Source organism: Corylus avellana, chromosome 7, assembly GCF_965113065.1.
Source record: "Corylus avellana chromosome 7, dhCorAvel1.hap1.2, whole genome shotgun sequence".
Classification (NCBI taxonomy): Eukaryota; Viridiplantae; Streptophyta; class Magnoliopsida; order Fagales; family Betulaceae; genus Corylus; species Corylus avellana.
Genome location: NC_142496.1, coordinates 22072564 through 22092323, shown reverse-complemented (window position 1 = coordinate 22092323; position 19760 = coordinate 22072564). Strand labels below are relative to the sequence as shown.

Below are 19760 nucleotides of genomic sequence, written 5' to 3'. Positions count from 1 at the left end.
TCTACGGGAGAAACGGGTTGTCGTTGCTCCGACCTAGGGCTCGATGTGTGAGGGGGAGATTGTTAGGGTTATCCCACATCGGTTATGAAAAGAGCTGTTGGTCAGTTTATAAGTGTGAGGGAAAGCCTCACCTCTTGAGCTAGCTTTTGGGGTTGAAATAAGCCTAAGACCACCAAATACTACTTAATCTAGTTATTAGATTTTAATAAATACAACCACTTCGCTTAGGTGATAAGCGGTTATGAGAACCCATAAGCACTAGTTGATAACCACTTTTTATATATAGGCATTTGGGCCTATTGATGGTGTTTTGGGCATTCCTTGAGGTTTTTTTTTATTTATTTTTATTTTTTTATTTTTTTGGGCTTATTTTAAAAGGATAAATGCAAAATCAATTCATGTAATTGACTTAAATTATAAATCGCTCCTTGCGGTATAAAAACTAATTCATAGCTCAACGGGGTAGGTCAAAATAACAATTTAATTTTTACAATCAAATTTCGTCAAAACATTTGACGGATTTTATTAGTATGCCATGTGAGCACTAAAATGATGACAAAATGGCACGTGTCACTCCACATCATCCGAGATTGATGCCAAAAACAAATGACATGCTTGTTCTTGACCATGTCAATATCGAAGGCCGCGGAGAATAAAACGCTGTTGGAGGCGCATATTATGGTTTGGCATTGGGATGGAAGTCTGGTGATGGATTTGAATGGGTACGTAATTGAGGAAGGAAGATTACCTAATTATTAGAGTAGTGTTATTTATTACTTTTTTATTTTATAATTATTTTACAATGTTTTAATAATTTTTTGAACAATAATTTATCTAATAATTGATTAAACCTACGTTACCATTATAAAAATTTGTGGACTCCTTTTATTATTCTTTCATATATAAGACATACCTCAGTTTTTAATTTCATGATTGTAAAACTTGAGTTTTGGTTTGTTCTTACTCCCTGAACTCGTTAGTTTTTCTCTCAATTTTTGGATAGAATTTTCTTACTGTTCAATTACACCCTTCTTAATTTCTGTCTATTCTCTTTCTTCAACCTCTCCTCCCTCAACCGACCACCGCGATTATGGAGATTAGTCTCCATGTCTGTGACTCTAGTAGAGGGCGAGATAGAAACTAGAAAGTTTAACTATATATATATATATAATGGGAATTTAAAAAAAAAAAAATCTATATATATTATAAAACAATTCAAAACACAAAACATTTACAAAACACTTCAAATTACTTTCACTTTTGTGTCACGTTATAACACTTCTATATATATATATATATATATATATATATATATATTCTTTACCAAACACTAACAAAGAAAGTACTAGTTAAATTTATTGAATTTGAATGTATTAACATTCAATACGACTAAAAAATACAAATGCTTTTTTCCATATATAGCGAGACATCGACTAGTACTGTGGATGAAGACCATCAAAAGAGGAAAGAAATGCAGCGGCTAGTTTGTGACCGACTTGAATCTGGGACTTGGTATCCAAGTGCTTCTGATCTTTTAAAAAGGTTGATCCCATGGCATCAACAGTCTTAACATATGTATCATTATAATTCAGCTGAATAGATCTTATACGATTCATATATGGTCCTTGATCTGCTGAGCATATTGCTACCTGCAAACAAAAGCTTGCTACTTCAAAATCACTAAATATGAAACTCTCTAAATATATCTCTACTTTAAATATTTTGTTTTAAGGTTAAATACTAAAAACCTCTCTAAGGTTTGAACCCTTCAATTCCCCCATCTGGCCGGAAGCCTTTGGAGCAGATTGGAGCCGTCAGCACACTTTCCCATTCAAAGAACAATCACCAGCTCCACCTCCCCCACTTCAAAACCCCCACCCTCCTCCCTCCCCAAAATCCCCTGTTTTAAGCCATTCTCTTCTTTATGAAAAGCGCACTTTTTAGCATGTTTTAAGGCCAACAGGCAACACCCTTTTCCTCAACGCATAAATAGTGTAGAAGAGATCAAACAACGAAAAGGGCTTTTTCTGAAAGAACTCTTCATTACTGAATGTGTGAATGTTTACTTATTTGTCTGTATTTGTATCCGGGGCATAAAAATCTGATGGTTTCTGTTGGATAGATTTTCGGATTGCACAAACAGTTTTCTGTTAGGTGTTCCGATTCCAAAAAGCCTCGAAAACAGCAAAGGCAATAGCAACCCTTCAACGTTGCGGTGGGGATCCCAGATTATGAACGGCTTCTTGGCCGACAAGAAAGAGCAGGCGCAGCAGGCGTCGGTCCAAGCGAAGAATATAATTTTTTTTTTTTTGGGTTAAATACTAAATACCCCTTGGGATTTCACAACTTTATTTTTTTTTTCCTAGGGTTTGATTTTTATCACAGGAGGTCTCTGTGGTTTTGATAATAGACCAAATTAGTCCTTCGTTAGTTGGTCGTTAGTTGACTTAACGGAATTTCACGTGGATCAATCAGATGTTGACATGTGGCACTTACTTAATTTTTTTAAAATTAAAAAAAAAAAAAAAAAACAAAGAAAAAAGAAAAGGAAAAAAATTTGGGGTGGATCGGGCCATTTGTGGGTGGCTCGGCCACCCCCTTTGGCCATGGGGGTGGCCAGGCCACCCCCATCTAGCCGACCACCCCCTGGGTGCCCAAGGGGGTGGCCGAAACCACCCCCAACCACCATTGGGGGTGGCCGAGGCTCCATGGGGGTGGCTCGGCCACCCCCAGTACCCACTGGGGGTGGTTTCGGCCACCCCCTTGGTCACCCAGGGGGTGGCCGAGCCAACCCCAAATGGCCAAGAACCACCCCCAATTTTTTTCCTTTTTTTTTTTTAAAAAAAAAAAAATACATTTTTTTATTTTTTTATTTTTTTAAAAAATTAAGTAAGTGTCACGTGTCAACATTTGATTGGTCCACATGAAATTCTGTTAAGTCAACTGACGGTCAACTGATTGAGGACTAATTTGGTCTATTATCAAAACCACATGGACCTTCTGTGATAAAAATCAAACTCTAGGGAAAAAAAAATAAAGTTGTGAAACCTCATGGGGTATTTAGTATTTAACCTTTTTTTAAAAAAATTTAATTTAATTAAATATAATTTTTTAATATTTTTAATTCTTTAAAAAAAATCAAAAAATTAATTATAGAACACGTGGCACAATTTGATTGGTGCTGACGTGGTATTCCGTTAAGTTTTGAATAGAATTTTAATGGATGTACCATCTCCGTCTTTATGAAAACCACAAATACCTCCTGTGATAAAAATAAAAACTTACGGAGCAAAAAATAAAGATTTTAAACCCCAGGGGGTTTTTAGTATTTAACCCTTTGTTTTATTGGTAAAACCAACTTAAAAAAAAAAAAAAAAAAAAAAAAAAAAAAAAAAAAAATTCAAAGAATAATAGGGAAAGAGATAAAAATTTATATTATTTCATATTCATTTGGTGAGTGACCAAATGGTACTCACTATCATTAGTGAGTACTGTTTACTCTCCCTTTATTTTGGATTAAAATGATGAGGCTGAAAATAGAAGATTTTAGCCACTTTCATCAAATTGCCTCATCAAAATAACCAAAAAAAATGAATTTAGTGAAGCAGCAAAAAATGCTATAAAATATGACTCTAAAGAAACTATATCTTATTTATCTCACTTGGTTTTAAAAAAATAATATATATGTATCTAAAGACCCAGAAGACACAAAAGAAAACACTAAGGAGTTCAGCTAACATTTTGATGTATAATATATGACAACTTTTTAATAACAAAAATAAATAAAAATCCGTACCATGATTACGGGAAGGTTAGAAATGTTGAGATCCTGTCGGAGATTGTTGATGAAATTCTCCAATCTGCCCTTATATAACTTGGAATCATTATCCGACGTATCGCTCTCACCTTGGAACCAAAGCAGCGCTCGAATTTTCCCACCGCCATTCAAGGAGGCTTTTGCCCTATCCACCAGCCGGTTGTTTAGTACAGTCCCCCGACCCCACATCGCTATCCTGGTTCCTCCTATAGCACAGGGCACCAGACCAATGGTCCCAAAGGTCGGCACTTTAGACAAGATTTCATTCGCAAAAGGCATCCCGGGTCCGATCCCACAGGTCTTCAAAACATCAATATCCTTGTGGAGAGGCTCATGGGCGGGAACCCAGGTCTTGTTTGCATTTAGTCGGAGGATGTTTTTGTTGGAGGCGCATTCCGGAGGGATTTTGCCGTCCCATCTGACGATGTTTTTGGTGTCGTTATGGTTGCCTCCTCGACCGGACATGTTGCTTTGTCCGGCCAACAGAAATATGCTGTTAGGTTGACATCTTCCAACCTTCACATTAGCAACGAATGCTAAGCAGAAGAACAAGGAGAGAAACATCCTTTTTGTCGGGATGTCTCTTCTGCTATGTTGGAAGCAAGATATATGGTTTCATTTTATATTAATTACTTTCCAGTTTGCAATATTACAGACTGTATAATTTGTTTCCAGCTCTGGTATATGATATTAACTGTGTCAAAAAAAATAACAGATTTTAAAGATACGGTTACTTGTTTTATGAAATTTGTTTTAACTAATATATTCTTACCATCCAAAAAAAGAAATACTGACAGTAGCCTTTGATTTGAGCCTCATTTCCATAACTGATAAAACAAACAAGAATTTCAGCATTGTGGAGATCGAGAAAAAAAAGTACTGGTATATATATAATATAGATATAGATAACTAGCACCATACATTAAACAAAGACCATAATTAATATATAAACAAAGAGTTAATTTATATATAAACAAGTTATGTATGAAGTGTTTGTCAATAGTTTAATCCTGTCATGGCTGAACAATTAATGCGTGAATTAAGAAGAATTGTCTTACTCTCTTCATGTTTGAAATCAACGTTGCTAACACAAGTTAATTTCTTGACATCCATCTGTTATTAACCGACACCGACTCGGCTGTGACAGTGGAAATCTAGAAACTGGTTTCCTACAAGAATGAGAGCGGATGGGCTGTGCTGAGCAAAGGGTCCAACGTAGTGCTCAATGGTCATGGGACAACTATCTTCAAGGTCGTAGAGGAGTAATGCTACACTTACTCACTTCTTGACACTTATTTTCAAACGAGTAATTCTAAAAGTCTCTATAGTATTACTCTTGTATCCTTCCAAAAATAAAGTGATATTTAAAATCTAATAATGATAAATCACAAGTCTAATGGTGATTTTAAGAGCCACGTTATTCTTAGAGAGACACAAAAATGACTTGTAGCATTACTTATTTTCACACACCTGGCTTTTAAGCCATCATTGGATTAAAATTCAATAAAAATTCATCTCATATTTGGTAAATTAAGACTATCTTTAGTTCAAATGAATTTGAGAGATCCGATTAATTATATTTGATCCACATATCTATCTCTAATATATATATATATATATATATATATAACTGAATTCTCACTAATTCAAATGATCGAAGATTCAATTCCGTTAAAAGCCACCTATTCATTAAAGATTTCGTAAAGAAGGGGATAAATGTTTGCGTCATCGTAGGTTATTTAAAAAGATAGACTATTGCTGTTGGGAGAGATAATTTCCTTTTTTGACGACTTTGTCGTTAGATGGGAGGAAAAGGACAATAATTTCCTTTATTGTTTTTTTTTTTTTTTTTTTTTTTTGACATGTTCACATTAGGGAATGAGAGAATAATTTAAATTAATGACCTCTTTTTCATGATTGAACTATCCCTTGAGAACATAATTTCCTTTATTGTCGTTAGAACAGGTGTAACACCACGTGGAATAATTATATTATTTTATAATATTTATAAATTGATATCCCTTAGAATTCTTCTTAATGAGGAAGCTGCTAAGTGATAGAAATTTAATAAGGTAACTTCCTCATTAAATTCTGAAACATAGCTTATTTTAGATGCTTGGATGAGATAGACAGCTGAAATTTATGAATTTGAGAATCTCAAATTTAAAAAGAATTCTAGGAATCTCAATTTTGTTAAGTAAGTGGCTTAAGTAACTGTCTTAGGAGTGCAATTAATGTGACTTTCCATTTGTTTTATATTTCTTTTATTTTAAAGTCTTAATATCTTAAAATTCAATTCTTTGTATTTATATTTTATGGTAATTGGAGCCTTAATTAAAGAGCACTAACTAACCTTTTTTTTTACCATAATTGAGGCCTTAATTAAAGAGCATTGGCCGACTTTTTGTCATAATTAACCTAATGATCTCCAAATAATTTGGGACCAAAAAATACACTGTCACTCTAAGTTTTAATAAGAGTTGAACTTGTCTAAAGTATATCAATCTATATGAAATGGAGGTCATTAGTTTAAATCTCCCTCCCTTTCCCTTCGTGTGGACATGTAAAAAAAAAAAAAATAAATAAATAATAATAATAATAATAGGGGTCAAATCGCACTACCTCGTCAGGCCACTCTGAGTTGTAAGTAACTACAGTTATAAAAGTAACACATTTTAGAGGTGAAACTATGCGTCAACAACTCAATAAGTAAAAGCCCAACTATTTTTTTTTTTTTTTGGACATGTCCGCATAAGAGGGGAGATGGGAATTTGAACTAGTGACTTTCGTTTCATTAGGCGTGGTCCCAGCTGATTGAGCTACCTCTTGGAAACAAAAAGTCCAATTAAATTGGTGTGCGGTGTGTGCCCTCTTTATTCTGATAAAGTATCTCTCTTTTATTGAACTGAAAACGTTAAAATGCTAAAAATTGTTTTTCTACGATCAGGGGACAAAATATTTCAAAATAAAATACTCTTTTTTGCTTGAGAATTCAATAAACTAATTTACTCTGGTTGAAAATTGCGGTGAAATTCTTTTATTCAAACACAACGAGAGAGAAGTTTTCTTTTGGTGAATATTAAAGCTGTAAAGTAGTTATATCTCAAGCTGGTTTTCTACTATCATGCTTACTAAAACTGGAAAACAAACTCATTTGAAATACTTAGAAAATACTAATCAAATCTCTACTAGCAACAAATACTTGATTGTAAAAGACTTGGCCCAACTAGTATGGGCCTAAACTAGCATACTACACAAGTCAATTTGGCCCAACAAAACCAAAACATGATTAAGAATAAACACTTGAAAAAATTGGATCAAATAACCTACTAAACATGTTTTGGATAAATCTCAAAGTTGATTCAATGGTTGTTCTTGATGCAATTTAAGAGAAAAATGCTTTAACACTCAAAAGAACCATTTGATATGAGATTTTTGGCCATAAAAGTTTATGATATGACCTAAGAATCCATGTTCATTACCCATTTTAAAAACACCTTTCACATCATTTAACAAGCCATGAACTTTGGGTATAAGATCTTAAAGCACTCTCACAAAAACCATCACTAGTTAGACCATTACATAGTTCTTAAAAATCTTTTCTACAAAAACATATAGGTTTTCACTATTGTCTCAAAAGTTGGTCTCTTATTTAGGGTTTTGGCATGTTTTTGTCTTGAAATCCAAGAGTTAACATCATGTAATGTTGCTTTTCTATAGTCTAGTGGTCAATGAATGAAAAGTTTCATGAACTGAGGTTAAAATCATGCAAATATTTATTAAATAAATTATGGTTAACCCCAAGGAGTTAGATCAAGTGGTAAAGATCTTGGTCTTGGTAGCATTCTATCAGGTCTAAGGTTTGAATTGTCTTGGGTACAAGCAATTTTTTTGACCAGCCCGACAACGAAGTCGGAGTATTTCTTGGTCATAAAAATAAAATAAAAAATTATGGTTAATGCTATGTAAATAGCTTATTTAGCAAAAAATTATGTTATGCTAAAATCACGGAATTTTAAATTATGGTTGGTGTATAGAGCTAAACACTTTGGATCAACTCACATGGTAAACATGGGCTAGAGTAAGGGTGTGACACAAATATCTTCTAAGTTTTTTAAAAATTAAATGGACAGGCCTTTTCTCAAGAATTCTTATTTGAGAATTTAATCACCATTAAGTTGCGTGTTAGTGCTCCAAGTAACATGGGGCACACGTTTAAATGCAATCACTTAATTGCATCGGACTAATTTGTACTTAACAACATTAATTAACCCATTTGGATCTGGATCCCCTCTAATTGGGGAAAAATTGGAGATTCTCCAATTGTTAATCGTGACCCTTTATTTTAAATCTAATGGTCTATAAAATCATTTAAACCTATGTAAAACAAAAGTCAACATTTAATGCATAGTTATACAAAAACAGCTAGCATTTTATAAATTATTAAATTTAAAATAAAGAATCACGGTTAACAATTAAAAAATCTTTAATTTCTCTTCAATCGGAAGACATCTCAATTCTTTTACAATAATAAGATTGCGGTTCCATTCCTACCCCGTTCGATCCCTTTGTTAAAAAAAGATGACGGTCGCATTGAGTCTTGACTTATTCGGTCAGAAAGTTCGTCGCCCGTGCCTATCCTTGTTTGTTCAGAAAAATCGTTAACTCAATTTGTTTGTTTGTGCCGACTAGGCAAACCAAAAATCGTAGACTTTACTTGTTTTTTGAAAAATTATGGCACATATTCTTTCCTCCTGCTTCCACATTTTTTAACATTAGGCTTCGTTTGTTTTGGTGTATAATAATTTTTAAAAAATATTTTTTTAGGTGTTTGGTGCAATGAAAAATAATAGTTCAAGAAAAATATTTTTAGTTTGACCAAAAAAACCTCTTTAATTTCCGTAAAATGGTTTTAATTTTTGAAAACAGTAAACTATTTTTTAAGTTTGAGGATTTCATTCTTAAATCAACAAATCCAACCTGAACGTTGCTGGGACCCCGCCAAGACTTCACGAGGCCACCGTTAGGATCCAGTTAAGACCCTATCGAAACTTGATTGGGATTTGGCCGAGACACCATCGAGACCTAGTCAAGACACCGTCGAGATGTAGTCAGGACCCCGCTTGGATTTGATCAGGACTCATCGAGACTCAGTCAAAACTGCGTCAAGACTTCACCGGGACCCTTCTTGGACCTGGTCAAGACTCGTGGGGACCCGACAAGGTCACTGTCAAGACCCGGTCGAAACATTGTCATAATTTGCTAAGGGTACCTTTTTCATTGGGAGGAACATCGACAAATTTTTTGTAGTTTGAGAGAACATTGTCATAATTGAAATTTTGGGTGTAACATTGTCAATTTTGTGATAATTTTAAAAAGATACGTGAACTTTCCAAGAAAAAAAAAAAGTTTTCATAGTTGTTGGTGATACCATTTACTAGAGATCCCTAAGGGCCTACTCATATCCAACGAAGCCTGTTATCTGAGGAGTCCAAGAAAGTTTATCCACGTCACCGACAAACATAGTCCCCCTCTGGAGTGTCACTAAATATTGTTTTCCCAAGAACCAATCAGCCTATCAAGAGATTCACTGGCCGACGATCCCTTGACCATCGGACGCCTAACCGATGGATATATGGAAAGAGGGACCATAGAGGGAAAGGCATCCCATCATTAACGGCCTTGCACATTTGGACTTGCAATAATGATGTCATTCCTATAAGTAAAGGAGACGAACCTTATTATGAGGTATGCCCAATTTTCCCTTCTCATTCTCTTGCTTCTCCTAGTCTTCCCCAAAAACCCTCTAGCTACTAACTTAAGCATTAGAGTATCGTTTATCGGCACCTTCAAAAAGTCACCCTTTTTCTTTTTTTTTTTCTTTTAGGTATTCTTGGCTAGACTACCGATGTACGATTATATTCAGATAAGACACAGAATTTAAACATGAATCTTGTAACACCAGTTCCCTACCATTAGGACAATATGGCATCTTTTTTTCTTTTGCAATTTTCAAAATTTAGAATCTTTTGCCTTTTCATTTTCAATTTAATAATTTGCTCCTTGATTTATGGCAATTATTACTAAAATTATGTATGATAGGCACTTTTTTCGCATATATTCCCAATACAAAAAGGATCATCATTCATCCATCCTAATTATATATTTTCATAAAGCTTATTGGGCACGGGATTGTTATCACTTATCAGTTACTCAGATAATCGATTACTCTTTCTATTTTTTAATTGTAATTGATTATGAAAGAAATTGATTAAGTAACCAACTTTGGTGGTGTTCTCTAGTTTACTCTTCTTGAATCTGAGTTGGCATATATGAAGCATCACATATATCCAAATCCACAACATTTTCTGGTGCTTTGTTCATTTCTAGCATAAACATTTTTGTTTTATCTGTAAAAGCATTTTTGTTCTATGTGTAGAATGGGAACTGCTACAATAAAGAAAGATTGAAAGGGGTTGAGTGAAATATTTATAATCCAAAAAGACTTGGACGTTTGGAAGTCCATGACAATGATCCTTCGAATACTATTGCATTAAAATAAAAATAAAAACACAGTTTAGTCAGTGTTTTCAGCAAAGTGTCACCACAAATAAAGTTGAATAGTATTAAATAGACACAAGTGACTAATTTAAAACTAAAATGCCCTTATTGTACTAAAGTTTCTAGTGCGACAAATCTTTTATATGGAATTTGTTTTCCTTCTCTAGATATTATATATGCTCTTGGAGCTCATTTTTGGAAAATGAAATGCAAAGGATTAGTGGTAATTTCTGTTAGGGGATATATTAATCATGTGGGAAAACTAATGAGAACCTTTTGAATTATTGCAACTATTTCCCAATAGTTGCATATCTTGCAAGAGTTGTGCAACTCAATCGAGAGAAACACAATTCTTGAAATGATAGGCGTTATCCTTTACCAACAAACACCTCGTATGGAAACCTATCACTCAATGAGAGATAATTGAATGAGTGAAAGTGCTAGCATACATTATTATACTGTGATCGCTTCATATAAATCGTAACTCATTTCGAAAAATGCCCATGATGCAATGAGACATTAAAATGTTTATATGATCTTTACTTGTTCTAAGAACATTCAATAATAATTTTTATTGTCACGTTAGACAGTAATCACTCAGATATTGGATAGTCCTTCGTTGAATCTCCTGTACTTGATTGGTAAATGATATTAGTTACATAAGATTGGATAAATTGTCAGTCGACAAGTAACTACCATCACGTACAACAAAAAGATCCCATGTTCCTCCGTTTTTCTCTCGTTTCTTTTCACACTTTTTAACTGTCTCCGTCGTTGCCGGTTTGGCGATGTTCCAAATGCTCTCACTGTCCCCTCACAAAACCCAAAAGACAGACAACAAAAATAGGAAACAAGATGGAAAAGACGACAACATGAAAGCCCCCAGTTTTAGAGTTCAAGAATTCGGACCCTTTGGCTTTCTTCTAGAAGCACTGCTTATGCCGTCTTGTTTTCATCCTTTAGAATCAAAAACTGAATCATGGAAACGCGTATTTTCACGTTGAATTAATTAATTAATTAAAGAATTTAGACAATTATAAAAAGTCTTCCACTGTATTGAAAACGTTTCTGCCATCTTTACTGTATTTCACACACCACGCTCGCTCCTGACTTTCTTGAACCAGTCGTCGTCCACGCCTCTCTGTCGCTTCTGCGTAATATACCTTTCTTCCATCCCACAAAAAATCTTCAAAATTCTCCACCTTCTAATACACTAAAATATTCAGAGGAGCCAAAATTGGGAGAAAGAAATGGATGGATTGACAAACGTTTTAGTGGTGGCCTTCGCCGCCGGAGTTTCTACGTTTCTTTTGATACTCGTCATCTGGCGCTGGCTCTGTTTCAGAAAACGTGAAGACTTGGTTCAGACGATCACCGCAAAAGCTCTGAGCTTTCGAGCAACTCATGGGATTTCTAGAGTCCACCAAGCTGCGAGTGTTCATCATCAACCTTACTATCCAGACGGGAAAAGAAGAGGGAATCAGCATGTTTTTCCTCGCGGGGTTTCCGGGAAACATCTGTTCAGTTGGGCTGATCATCCGTCGCTAATTAACGACGCCGTGGAGAATGGATGGTCCCAATTCGCTTTCTCGGGCAACACGTCAGCGCCGGCGAGATCAACGGTGTTGGGTTTGTCATGCGCCGTTGGCGATCATGGAAAAGAGGCAGAGGCTGAGATAATCTGGGAAGTTTTTCAGGGATCGGCGGAATTCATGCAGAAGATAAGGTTTAATTCTGGTTTGAAAAGGGTGAGTACAAGCCAACCTTCTTCATATGCTGCGTCTGTTATCAGGACATCTTTGCCTCTCCCAGGCCCTTCCTTGGGAAACAACTCTGCTTTCCCTCAAGAAGCCTATTTCGAAATCACGATTCTAAATTCTCATAGCGATGATGATGGGTCGGTTGGCAAGGTTAGGGAAGGTGAGAAGATGAAACTCATACAAGATAATTCAAATGCAAAAATTAGCAAGGTTGAAGAGTTGAAGATGGAAGGTGAAGAAAGTAGCAAAAGAGATGAGGCAGTGAAGCTGTCATTGGGGCTCACAACAGGGGGCTCTACTCCATCAAAACTTCCCGGCACCTACCCAGGAAGCATCGGATTCAATTCCAACGGTTCTGTCCTTCTTGACGGTAAATTCTTTTCTGTTTTTTGTTGAATTTCTCTGTTACAGTATTGGGTATTTTTACATTACTTATCTTTTGTTGGGTTTCTTCTTTCAGGGATAAAACTTGTGTTTGAATCGGAAGAAGAAGCAGAATGGGGAAGAACAGAAAAGGTGATTGGTTGTGGGTTTGATCCGAGACAAAAGAAGGTGTTTTTCACGGTAGATTCACAGCTGCTGCATGTAGTCCATTGTAAGTCAGAGGAATTTGGGACTCCATTGTACCCAATTCTAGCAGCAAACGCAGAGATTTTGGTTGTGGTTAATATGGGACAAAGTCTGTTCAGATACGGGCCAGCAAATGCACAACGGACATCAAATCCTTGCTTCATACGCCCTCCTCTAAACTCCCCTGCTGCTGCTATGGGCTATGAAGACAGCAGCGATCTCTTCTCAATGACATTTGACTCCCAGAGCTTTCATGCATCTGCAATCAGAGGCACCCAGAACAGCAATAATAGACAGGCAAAAGCTCCTGACCATGATCCTGAGGTGGAACTATTTGAAATTGTCTTGGAACATGGCAGAAGATAAACATGGGTTTGGGTGGTTCAACAATCAAACTTGAACCAACTGCTCAGAAAGAAAGGAAGGAAAAAAAAAAAATTAACTAAATTTTGGAGTTACATTTTTCTGTTACATCATCAAATGAAGATGTTTTGGGACCTCATTGGCTTGCTCATCTCCGACAGCTGCAGTGGGCAAACTTGTTTTGTTATTTTTTGGTATTCAACCCTTTCTTTCTTAATGTATTTTGTCCCGAAAGGAGTATTTGTTCCTTGTGAATATCAAGACACTATTTATTGTTTGTTCAAGTTGTAATTTTTGTTGTATCACCAATAATGTATTTTTGTAATCAAAGAGAAGGTGATGGCATTAACAAGTAGTTGTAAAATACGTTTATGGATCGTTCATATGAACCATTGTCTTGCATGGGCAATTTGGCATGCAAATATTCAAAGCTATTAATGCACCCATTCATAGAAAAACAGGGGAATTGAAGCAGGATACCAGAGCGATCGATTTTCTCGATGTTCTTCAATTTGCTCACCGATTTTTGACTTATTTATGGCATTAGAACTTTCTGTATTTTCTCTAGTTTTCCATCTTCAAGAAATTTTCTTGCCTTCCTTGGACATTAGACTATTGTTATATATATATATGAACAACGTTGTTGTAGTGAAGAACACAAGTTTTGGCATAATACAATTTCGACTTTTATCTCTTCACAAAGCTATTTTCTTTAGCTTGTTAAGAGTTTTTGGATTGAAGACCCTGATTTTCTTCATTTTTATCGCTTCAGCTACGTCAATTGGAATCAAAGCCTTAATTAGCGTGGTCTAATTACAAACAATGGGCACGCTCTAATGACGAAAATCATGGAGTGCAAGCTTTTTGAGCATATACATTGTCACATGGTGAATATGTTGTCACGTCATTTAAAATTTAAAACATAAAATAATTTGTCCGTTTTATGTTCAATGAGAATAAAAAGCATCACGTCCCTTTAACACAAGGCTAATGAAAGTTTTTTATTTTATTTTATTTTATTTTTAACATGTCTGCACAAGGAGAGATAGTGGTCTTCATTTCATAAGCTATGGTCCCAGAGCTACTCCATAGGAAGAGGGCTAATGAGAGTTTAACATAAAAACCAAATGAAAAGCAATTGACAGACATTGAATTAATGGGCCGCACGTAGTTGTACCAGGAAATAATTAATATGGGTAACCAAAGATTTTGGAAATCAGCAAATCTTAGGAGTTAGGATAGGTGTTTAATTAAATGATATTTAAATACCATACGACCCTTTTCTCTAACTTCTCATGCTTAATTAGCAGACTTACGCCAAGTTCGCCAACGTGATGCCCATACGAAATAAAATTGATATTATATTATTTTGTGAATAAAATCTACTCGGAGAACAAGGGGCAGTTCGGTCCTCAAGCTCCGGTTCCCTTCCCAAGGGGTGGGTCAGCCGGAAAGTATCGAAAACTTCAGCTCTGCGCAGGGGAAATGTTCAGAGGTTTCGTGATGCTCCAACAACCAATGGGTGCAAATTATCCGGGGGCACCCACCCGATTGCCTCGTCGCCAATATGGACTACTTTTGGGCCTCTGAGTAGTTTTCGGCGGAGCCCAATGTGATGGGCTTAGAATATGTAGGCCCGTTTAATTGGGCCTTAGTTTAGAACATGGGATTAAAAGGCTAATAAACTTTTGGTTAAAAATTTTATTTTCTAAATGTCTAAAAATAGCATGTAGTTTAATGGCTCAAGCTAATAAGACAAATGGGTAGGGGTTCAAATTATCATTGGGTGATTTATTAAAATCCCAAGCAAATCACCCACCTAGCTGGATCCTGCATGCCATCTTGAGGAATTGCTAAGAGCTTTTTTTTTTATCAAAACCTAGTCCAAGAAACTCCATTATAATCCCATGGCTTACTTTACATTAAATTGGCCTTTTTTAATCACAAATCAAATTATTAAGGCCTAGCCCAGAAGGAAAGAAAAGAAAAGAAAAAAAGACTAAGGCCTTGCTCTCTGACAAAAGCATACCAAAGCTGAAACACAAACATCAGCTAAAATGAGCAAAACAGGCAGAAATGGATACAATAGAGTGGAATAGACCAGAATGTTTGAGTGATATAAAACAAGGAAATCAAGTGTTTCAATTTACTTGCCAGTGACAAAACTCTGACAATTGATGTTTTTAATCCATTTCAGCCAAAATGGAATGCATAACAGCAACTCCACTATAAGATATAGCCATGTTTAAAAGACAGCGAGAATCCCTCTAATGAGGTTGTCCAATCATAGAAAGAGATTTAAGCATGTAATTCTGGAACCAGTAAAATAATTTAACCATATCCAGCAAAAGCAAGCACAAAGCTAGACAAGAGGGGGAAACTGCTTGGCCTGCTGCCGCACCCTTCTTCTGTACTCAGTTAGTTCCTGCAAAACGGGACCATAGAAGCAACAATTCCAAATTAGCAAGACTAAAAATTTTGGACAAGAAGTCTAGAATTAGAGATTTGTGGGATTGGAAAAACCTGGATGAAGAGCTGGTAGCCATCGGTCTGTGCTGGATCAGCAGGGTTGGGTTGGTCCAGCAAATCCTGAATGCCCACTAGAATTTGTTTTACAGTAATGGCTGGTCTCCACCCCTGAAAACAATATTAAGAGATCAGTTAACTGCAATTTTTCTTAGTCAAATGTGTGCACTAAGAAGCACAATCTGCAAATACATGCAATGGCAATGTTGAGTACTTACACTGTCCTCATTGAGGATTGACAAACACACAGTTCCAGATGGGTAGACATTTGGGTGGAAGAAACCTTGTGGAAACTTGCACTTTGGGGGCCTGCTAGGGTAGTCTTCACTGAATTGGAGGGTAAGAGGAAAGTAGCCCCCTTCCCAATCAGTCTGCAATGTCAGGAAGATAGACGCATTTATAATAAAATGAGGCATCAAACCAATGCAATTACACAATAAAGTTATATCGGCCTTATACTTCCAACAAATTAAATCTTCTAGATTCCTAAAAGCTAAAAGAGCCTTTACTTTGCTTTCACTTAGCATTTGAAATAACCTTTAATCCATAGAAATGGAAAATCATTAAATCACATAGCCTCAGACAAAAGAAAAACCTGATAATTACCATTACCAACCTCAACATTCAAAAGTAAAAAGAATGTATCAATAGAAATGTTTGTCACATAATTACATCACCTCTAGTTCCTCATCTCAGGTGGTTCGTTATCCATCGTATTGGATAATGTCTCAATAAGCCACTCAACATCAAACAGGAGGTTACGAGAAGTGAACTTGGCCTGGTTTAGTAAATGTATCGGCAATCTGAGACTTGATCTTGCATGAAGTGATAATCAATGGAAATGTGCTTTGTTCATACATGGAATAGAGGATTTTCCGTGCACCTTGTTGTCACACCAGAGCACAGGTGACTGAGGAAGGGAAACCTCAATGACCATGTATTCAGCCTCAATGCTGAAGTGGGAAACAGTTTTTTGTTTACAAGAACTCCATGAAATGAGATTATGAAAAGGAATAAACAATAACTGCTGGTTGAGGGATGGTCGTCTAGGAAATCAGCTCGCTTTGCATCAGAAAAGGCTTGAAGATGACATGTGGAGTTTGGATGGTTGCACGAAGCAACCATGAAGAAGTCCAACGACACGTGCGTCTCATCAAAAAAAGAATCACTCGTGAATTGAGAGAGTGACGTTGACGATGACATGAGAGAAGAAATCCCCTTGCCACCAAGCATGTTACTTTTACGTAGCAGCTTGGTGATGTACCGGTGTTGGGATAGAAAAATTGCTGATCAAATAACACCTCGACGCCAAGGAAATAATGAAGAGTCCCCACATCCTTCAAGGCAAATTCCTTCTATAGATTGCAAATAAGCTAAGATTGACAAAGACTCAGGCCCAGTTATAAATATATCATCAACATAGATTAAAATGTATATAGGAGACCGGCCACTGTTACACACAAACGAAGAGGCATCTGATTTAGAGCCCGGAAATTCTAATTCCAATAGTCGAGCGCTCAGCCGTGAAAACCAAGCCCGAGGAACTTGTTTAAGGCCATAAAGTGCCTTCTGTAAATGGTAAACACGATCAGGGAAAGATGGGCAAGCGAAGCCCGGGCATGAGTCATGAAAACATTTTTCTTCAAAGACTCCATGAAGAAAAGCATTCTCGACATCAAGTTGACGAGTGAGCCAGTTTGAAGAAATGGCAAGAGACAATACCAATCAAATGGGAACCGATTTAAAACAGGACTACAGGTCTCCTCGTAATCATTCTTGTTGTCAATGAAAACCTACAGCGACAAGACAAGCTTTGTAACACTTAATTGAACCATCAGCCCTTCTTTTTATTTGAAAAACCCACTTACAACCCACCAAATTCATGTTAGGCCGTGGAGGCACAAGATTCCAAGTTCCATTCTTCATTCATGGCCTGTCGCCATTCAGCATGCTTGGAAGATGAAAAAAAAGAGGTGGGCTCGATGGAGGAGGGACCTGAAGTGGAGACAGTGAGGGCCTTGGCTTAGGGTACTGTATGAAGCCATCAAACACTGGCTTTGGTTTGAAGTTGTTATTTCGAGCTCTGGTGTGCATTGGCTGCACTGGTGCAGTTGGCACAACTGGACAATGATCAAGAGGGGACTGTGGACATGATGCAAGGGCTGAATCATGATAAATAGCAGGTAAGGTGTTGAAGAAAAACCACAAAGAAACAGAGGATTAAAAAAAAAATGACATTTAGTAGGCGTGTTATGATACCATAAAGAGTTTTAGTTTATGCATGACTTGAATTGATTCCTTTGAATGTTATTGATTCTTTAGTTTAAGCATCACATTGACAGCTGTTACAAATCTACAATTGTAATCTAATCATTATTTGCTTTTGTTTCTTAGTGTCCTTGTGTATACTTCAGGTGTACTTAGGGGCACCTCACACTTTTCTATAAAGTAGCTTGATTGCCTATAAAAAATAAAATAAAAACAATTTTTATCTAATCATTTGAATTTGGTTTAAGTTCATCTTGAGTTTGAACTGTTGCCTTCTTATCTGCATTTATCTTCTTGCTATTGCTGCTACGGTGGTGATTCTTATCATGATCAGGTGGTTCGTTATGCATCGTATTGAATATTGTCTCAATAAAAATGAATACCCATTATCATGAAATCAACAAACCCTTGTTTAACTATTTGGGTCAGCTACAAAAATTCTGCTTCACAAATCAAATCTATCCAAAAGCATGTATTTTCTCACATCAGAGACCATCATGCCATCCAATATCCATCACTACTCGACCCACATCCATATATCCTTTTGCAAGCTAGATTACCTAAAGATATCACTCCCATGTCCTTGTTATGTGCATTTACTAATCTCTGTCCCACAAGACCAGTTCACCAAACCAACTCTCTTGCGATCATGTCAAAACACCATAGGATGTAATTCAAAATTAAGAATTAAAAGGAACATATTGCACTTAGTGAAAGCTCAAAAAATTAAAACTAGCAAAAAGCAACGGATGAACGGTGGACATGAAATCAAATATTATATCATCACCAATAGAAGCACCCAGAAAATAAAGAAATTTCACAACCACTTCTCTACAATTTGCATTAATGAGATATTCGTCAAACTTGCAAAGTTCCCAAATTGCACTAATTGCATCAAGAAGAAAATAAATAAAGGGACTCACCCCAGGCTTGCCAGGGATGATACACTGCCAGTTCATCAAATTCACAGACCCATCTGCAGCGGTCTCCGGCTTCGCCACAAAGCCCTAACAATGAATGAATTGAACGAATGAGTAGATACCAAAAAAAAAAAAAGTAAGGAAGAACGTCAAGGGAGGATATAGAACAAAGGCAATTGAAAGTGAGCGTACGGACATGGGGGTGATTCTTACGCCAGGATTTCCGCTCCTCGGCAAGACGGCCACGCGCAATACCTCCAGACATTCTCTCTCTCCCTCTCCCTCTCTTGCTCTGCGACTGGAATGGGGTTTCGGATTCTGACGCGCAGACTTGGAAATCCTCTACCGTAGCAATTGAAGATAACGACAGAGTCCCATTTCAAATATAGTCTCCATTAATTTATTAATTATAACCTAAATTTTTTACATTTAATATGCAAGATACTTTAGCCATCTTTTACGACTTTCCTTTCTCTTTCCTCAAAAAAAAAAAAAAAAACAAATAAATAGAAAGAAAAATTGTCCAAGTAATACCTCTGACTTTTCAACTGACATGATCAAATCCCTCTCATCCATGACCATTCGGAAGCTTTTGCATGCATTTCATCATTCATCTTTGCTTTGGTAGTGTAGAGAGGATTATTAGATAAAACAATTACATGATAAGAGATGCCTTTTCTTTATTCAAACCCCAAATACTAAAAACTGGTCCACGGATTTTCATTGAATCATTACAAAAAAAACAACTCTTGAGTTTTACCTTTAAAAAAATCAATTATGGGGATTGGATAGAGAGGGATGCCAAGGTTGTGGGTCTTCCTGGAGGTGGGGGTGTGGCCGTAAATGAACAATGTTACTCATAAACATGCCTAGACTCTACTCAGTCTAATTCGACTCAATTATTAAATGGGTTGTTTAGGAGCGCAAAATTAGACTCAATTATTAAACGATATATATTCTTATAAAACTTAGTAT

The 19760-nt window shown here is 36.3% G+C and overlaps 2 protein-coding genes and 1 pseudogene across 4 annotated transcripts; 1 reads left to right on the top strand and 2 right to left on the bottom strand.

Moving 5' to 3' along the window:
* Positions 1-1433: 1433 nt before the first annotated feature.
* LOC132185096 (putative carbohydrate esterase At4g34215 pseudogene) lies at positions 1434-4381 on the bottom strand (annotated as a pseudogene).
* A 7155-nt stretch (positions 4382-11536) lies between these two features.
* Positions 11537-13373, top strand: LOC132185033 (uncharacterized). Its single transcript, XM_059598852.2, has 2 exons — positions 11537-12508; positions 12599-13373. Exons 1-2 carry the CDS (start codon positions 11629-11631, stop codon positions 13072-13074), a joined length of 1356 nt encoding a protein of 451 aa, XP_059454835.2. The 5' UTR covers positions 11537-11628; the 3' UTR covers positions 13075-13373.
* Positions 13374-15167: 1794 nt separating this feature from the next.
* Positions 15168-19491, bottom strand: LOC132185631 (SUMO-conjugating enzyme SCE1). Of its 3 annotated transcripts, XM_059599392.2 has the most exons (6): positions 19320-19491; positions 18982-19127; positions 18789-18872; positions 15816-15968; positions 15595-15708; positions 15168-15496 (listed from the first exon to the last, which is right to left on the bottom strand). In XM_059599392.2, the coding sequence occupies exons 2-6, from the start codon at positions 19048-19050 to the stop codon at positions 15434-15436; spliced, it is 483 nt and encodes a 160-aa protein (XP_059455375.1). In that variant the 5' UTR covers positions 19051-19127; positions 19320-19491; the 3' UTR covers positions 15168-15433. The 3 variants fall into 3 exon arrangements, with proteins under 3 accessions (XP_059455375.1, XP_059455373.1, XP_088374747.1); XM_059599390.2 differs by lacking the exon at positions 19320-19491 and having other exon boundaries at positions 18982-19191; XM_088518621.1 differs by lacking the exon at positions 19320-19491 and having other exon boundaries at positions 18999-19191.
* Positions 19492-19760: the final 269 nt, after the last annotated feature.

Excerpts from the sequence above, each read along its gene's own strand:
- LOC132185631 (XM_059599392.2), bottom strand. The coding sequence starts at position 19,050 with ATGTCTGGAGGTATTGCGCGTGGCCGTCTTGCCGAGGAGCGGAAATCC. Across the intron at positions 15,969-18,788 it reads TCATCCCTGGCAAGCCTGGG|ACTGATTGGGAAGGGGGCTA; the intron begins GTGAGTCCCTTT and ends CTGACATTGCAG. Across the intron at positions 15,709-15,815 it reads CAATCCTCAATGAGGACAGT|GGGTGGAGACCAGCCATTAC; the intron begins GTAAGTACTCAA and ends TATTGTTTTCAG.
- LOC132185033 (XM_059598852.2), top strand. The coding sequence starts at position 11,629 with ATGGATGGATTGACAAACGTTTTAGTGGTGGCCTTCGCCGCCGGAGTT. Across the intron at positions 12,509-12,598 it reads CGGTTCTGTCCTTCTTGACG|GGATAAAACTTGTGTTTGAA; the intron begins GTAAATTCTTTT and ends TTCTTCTTTCAG.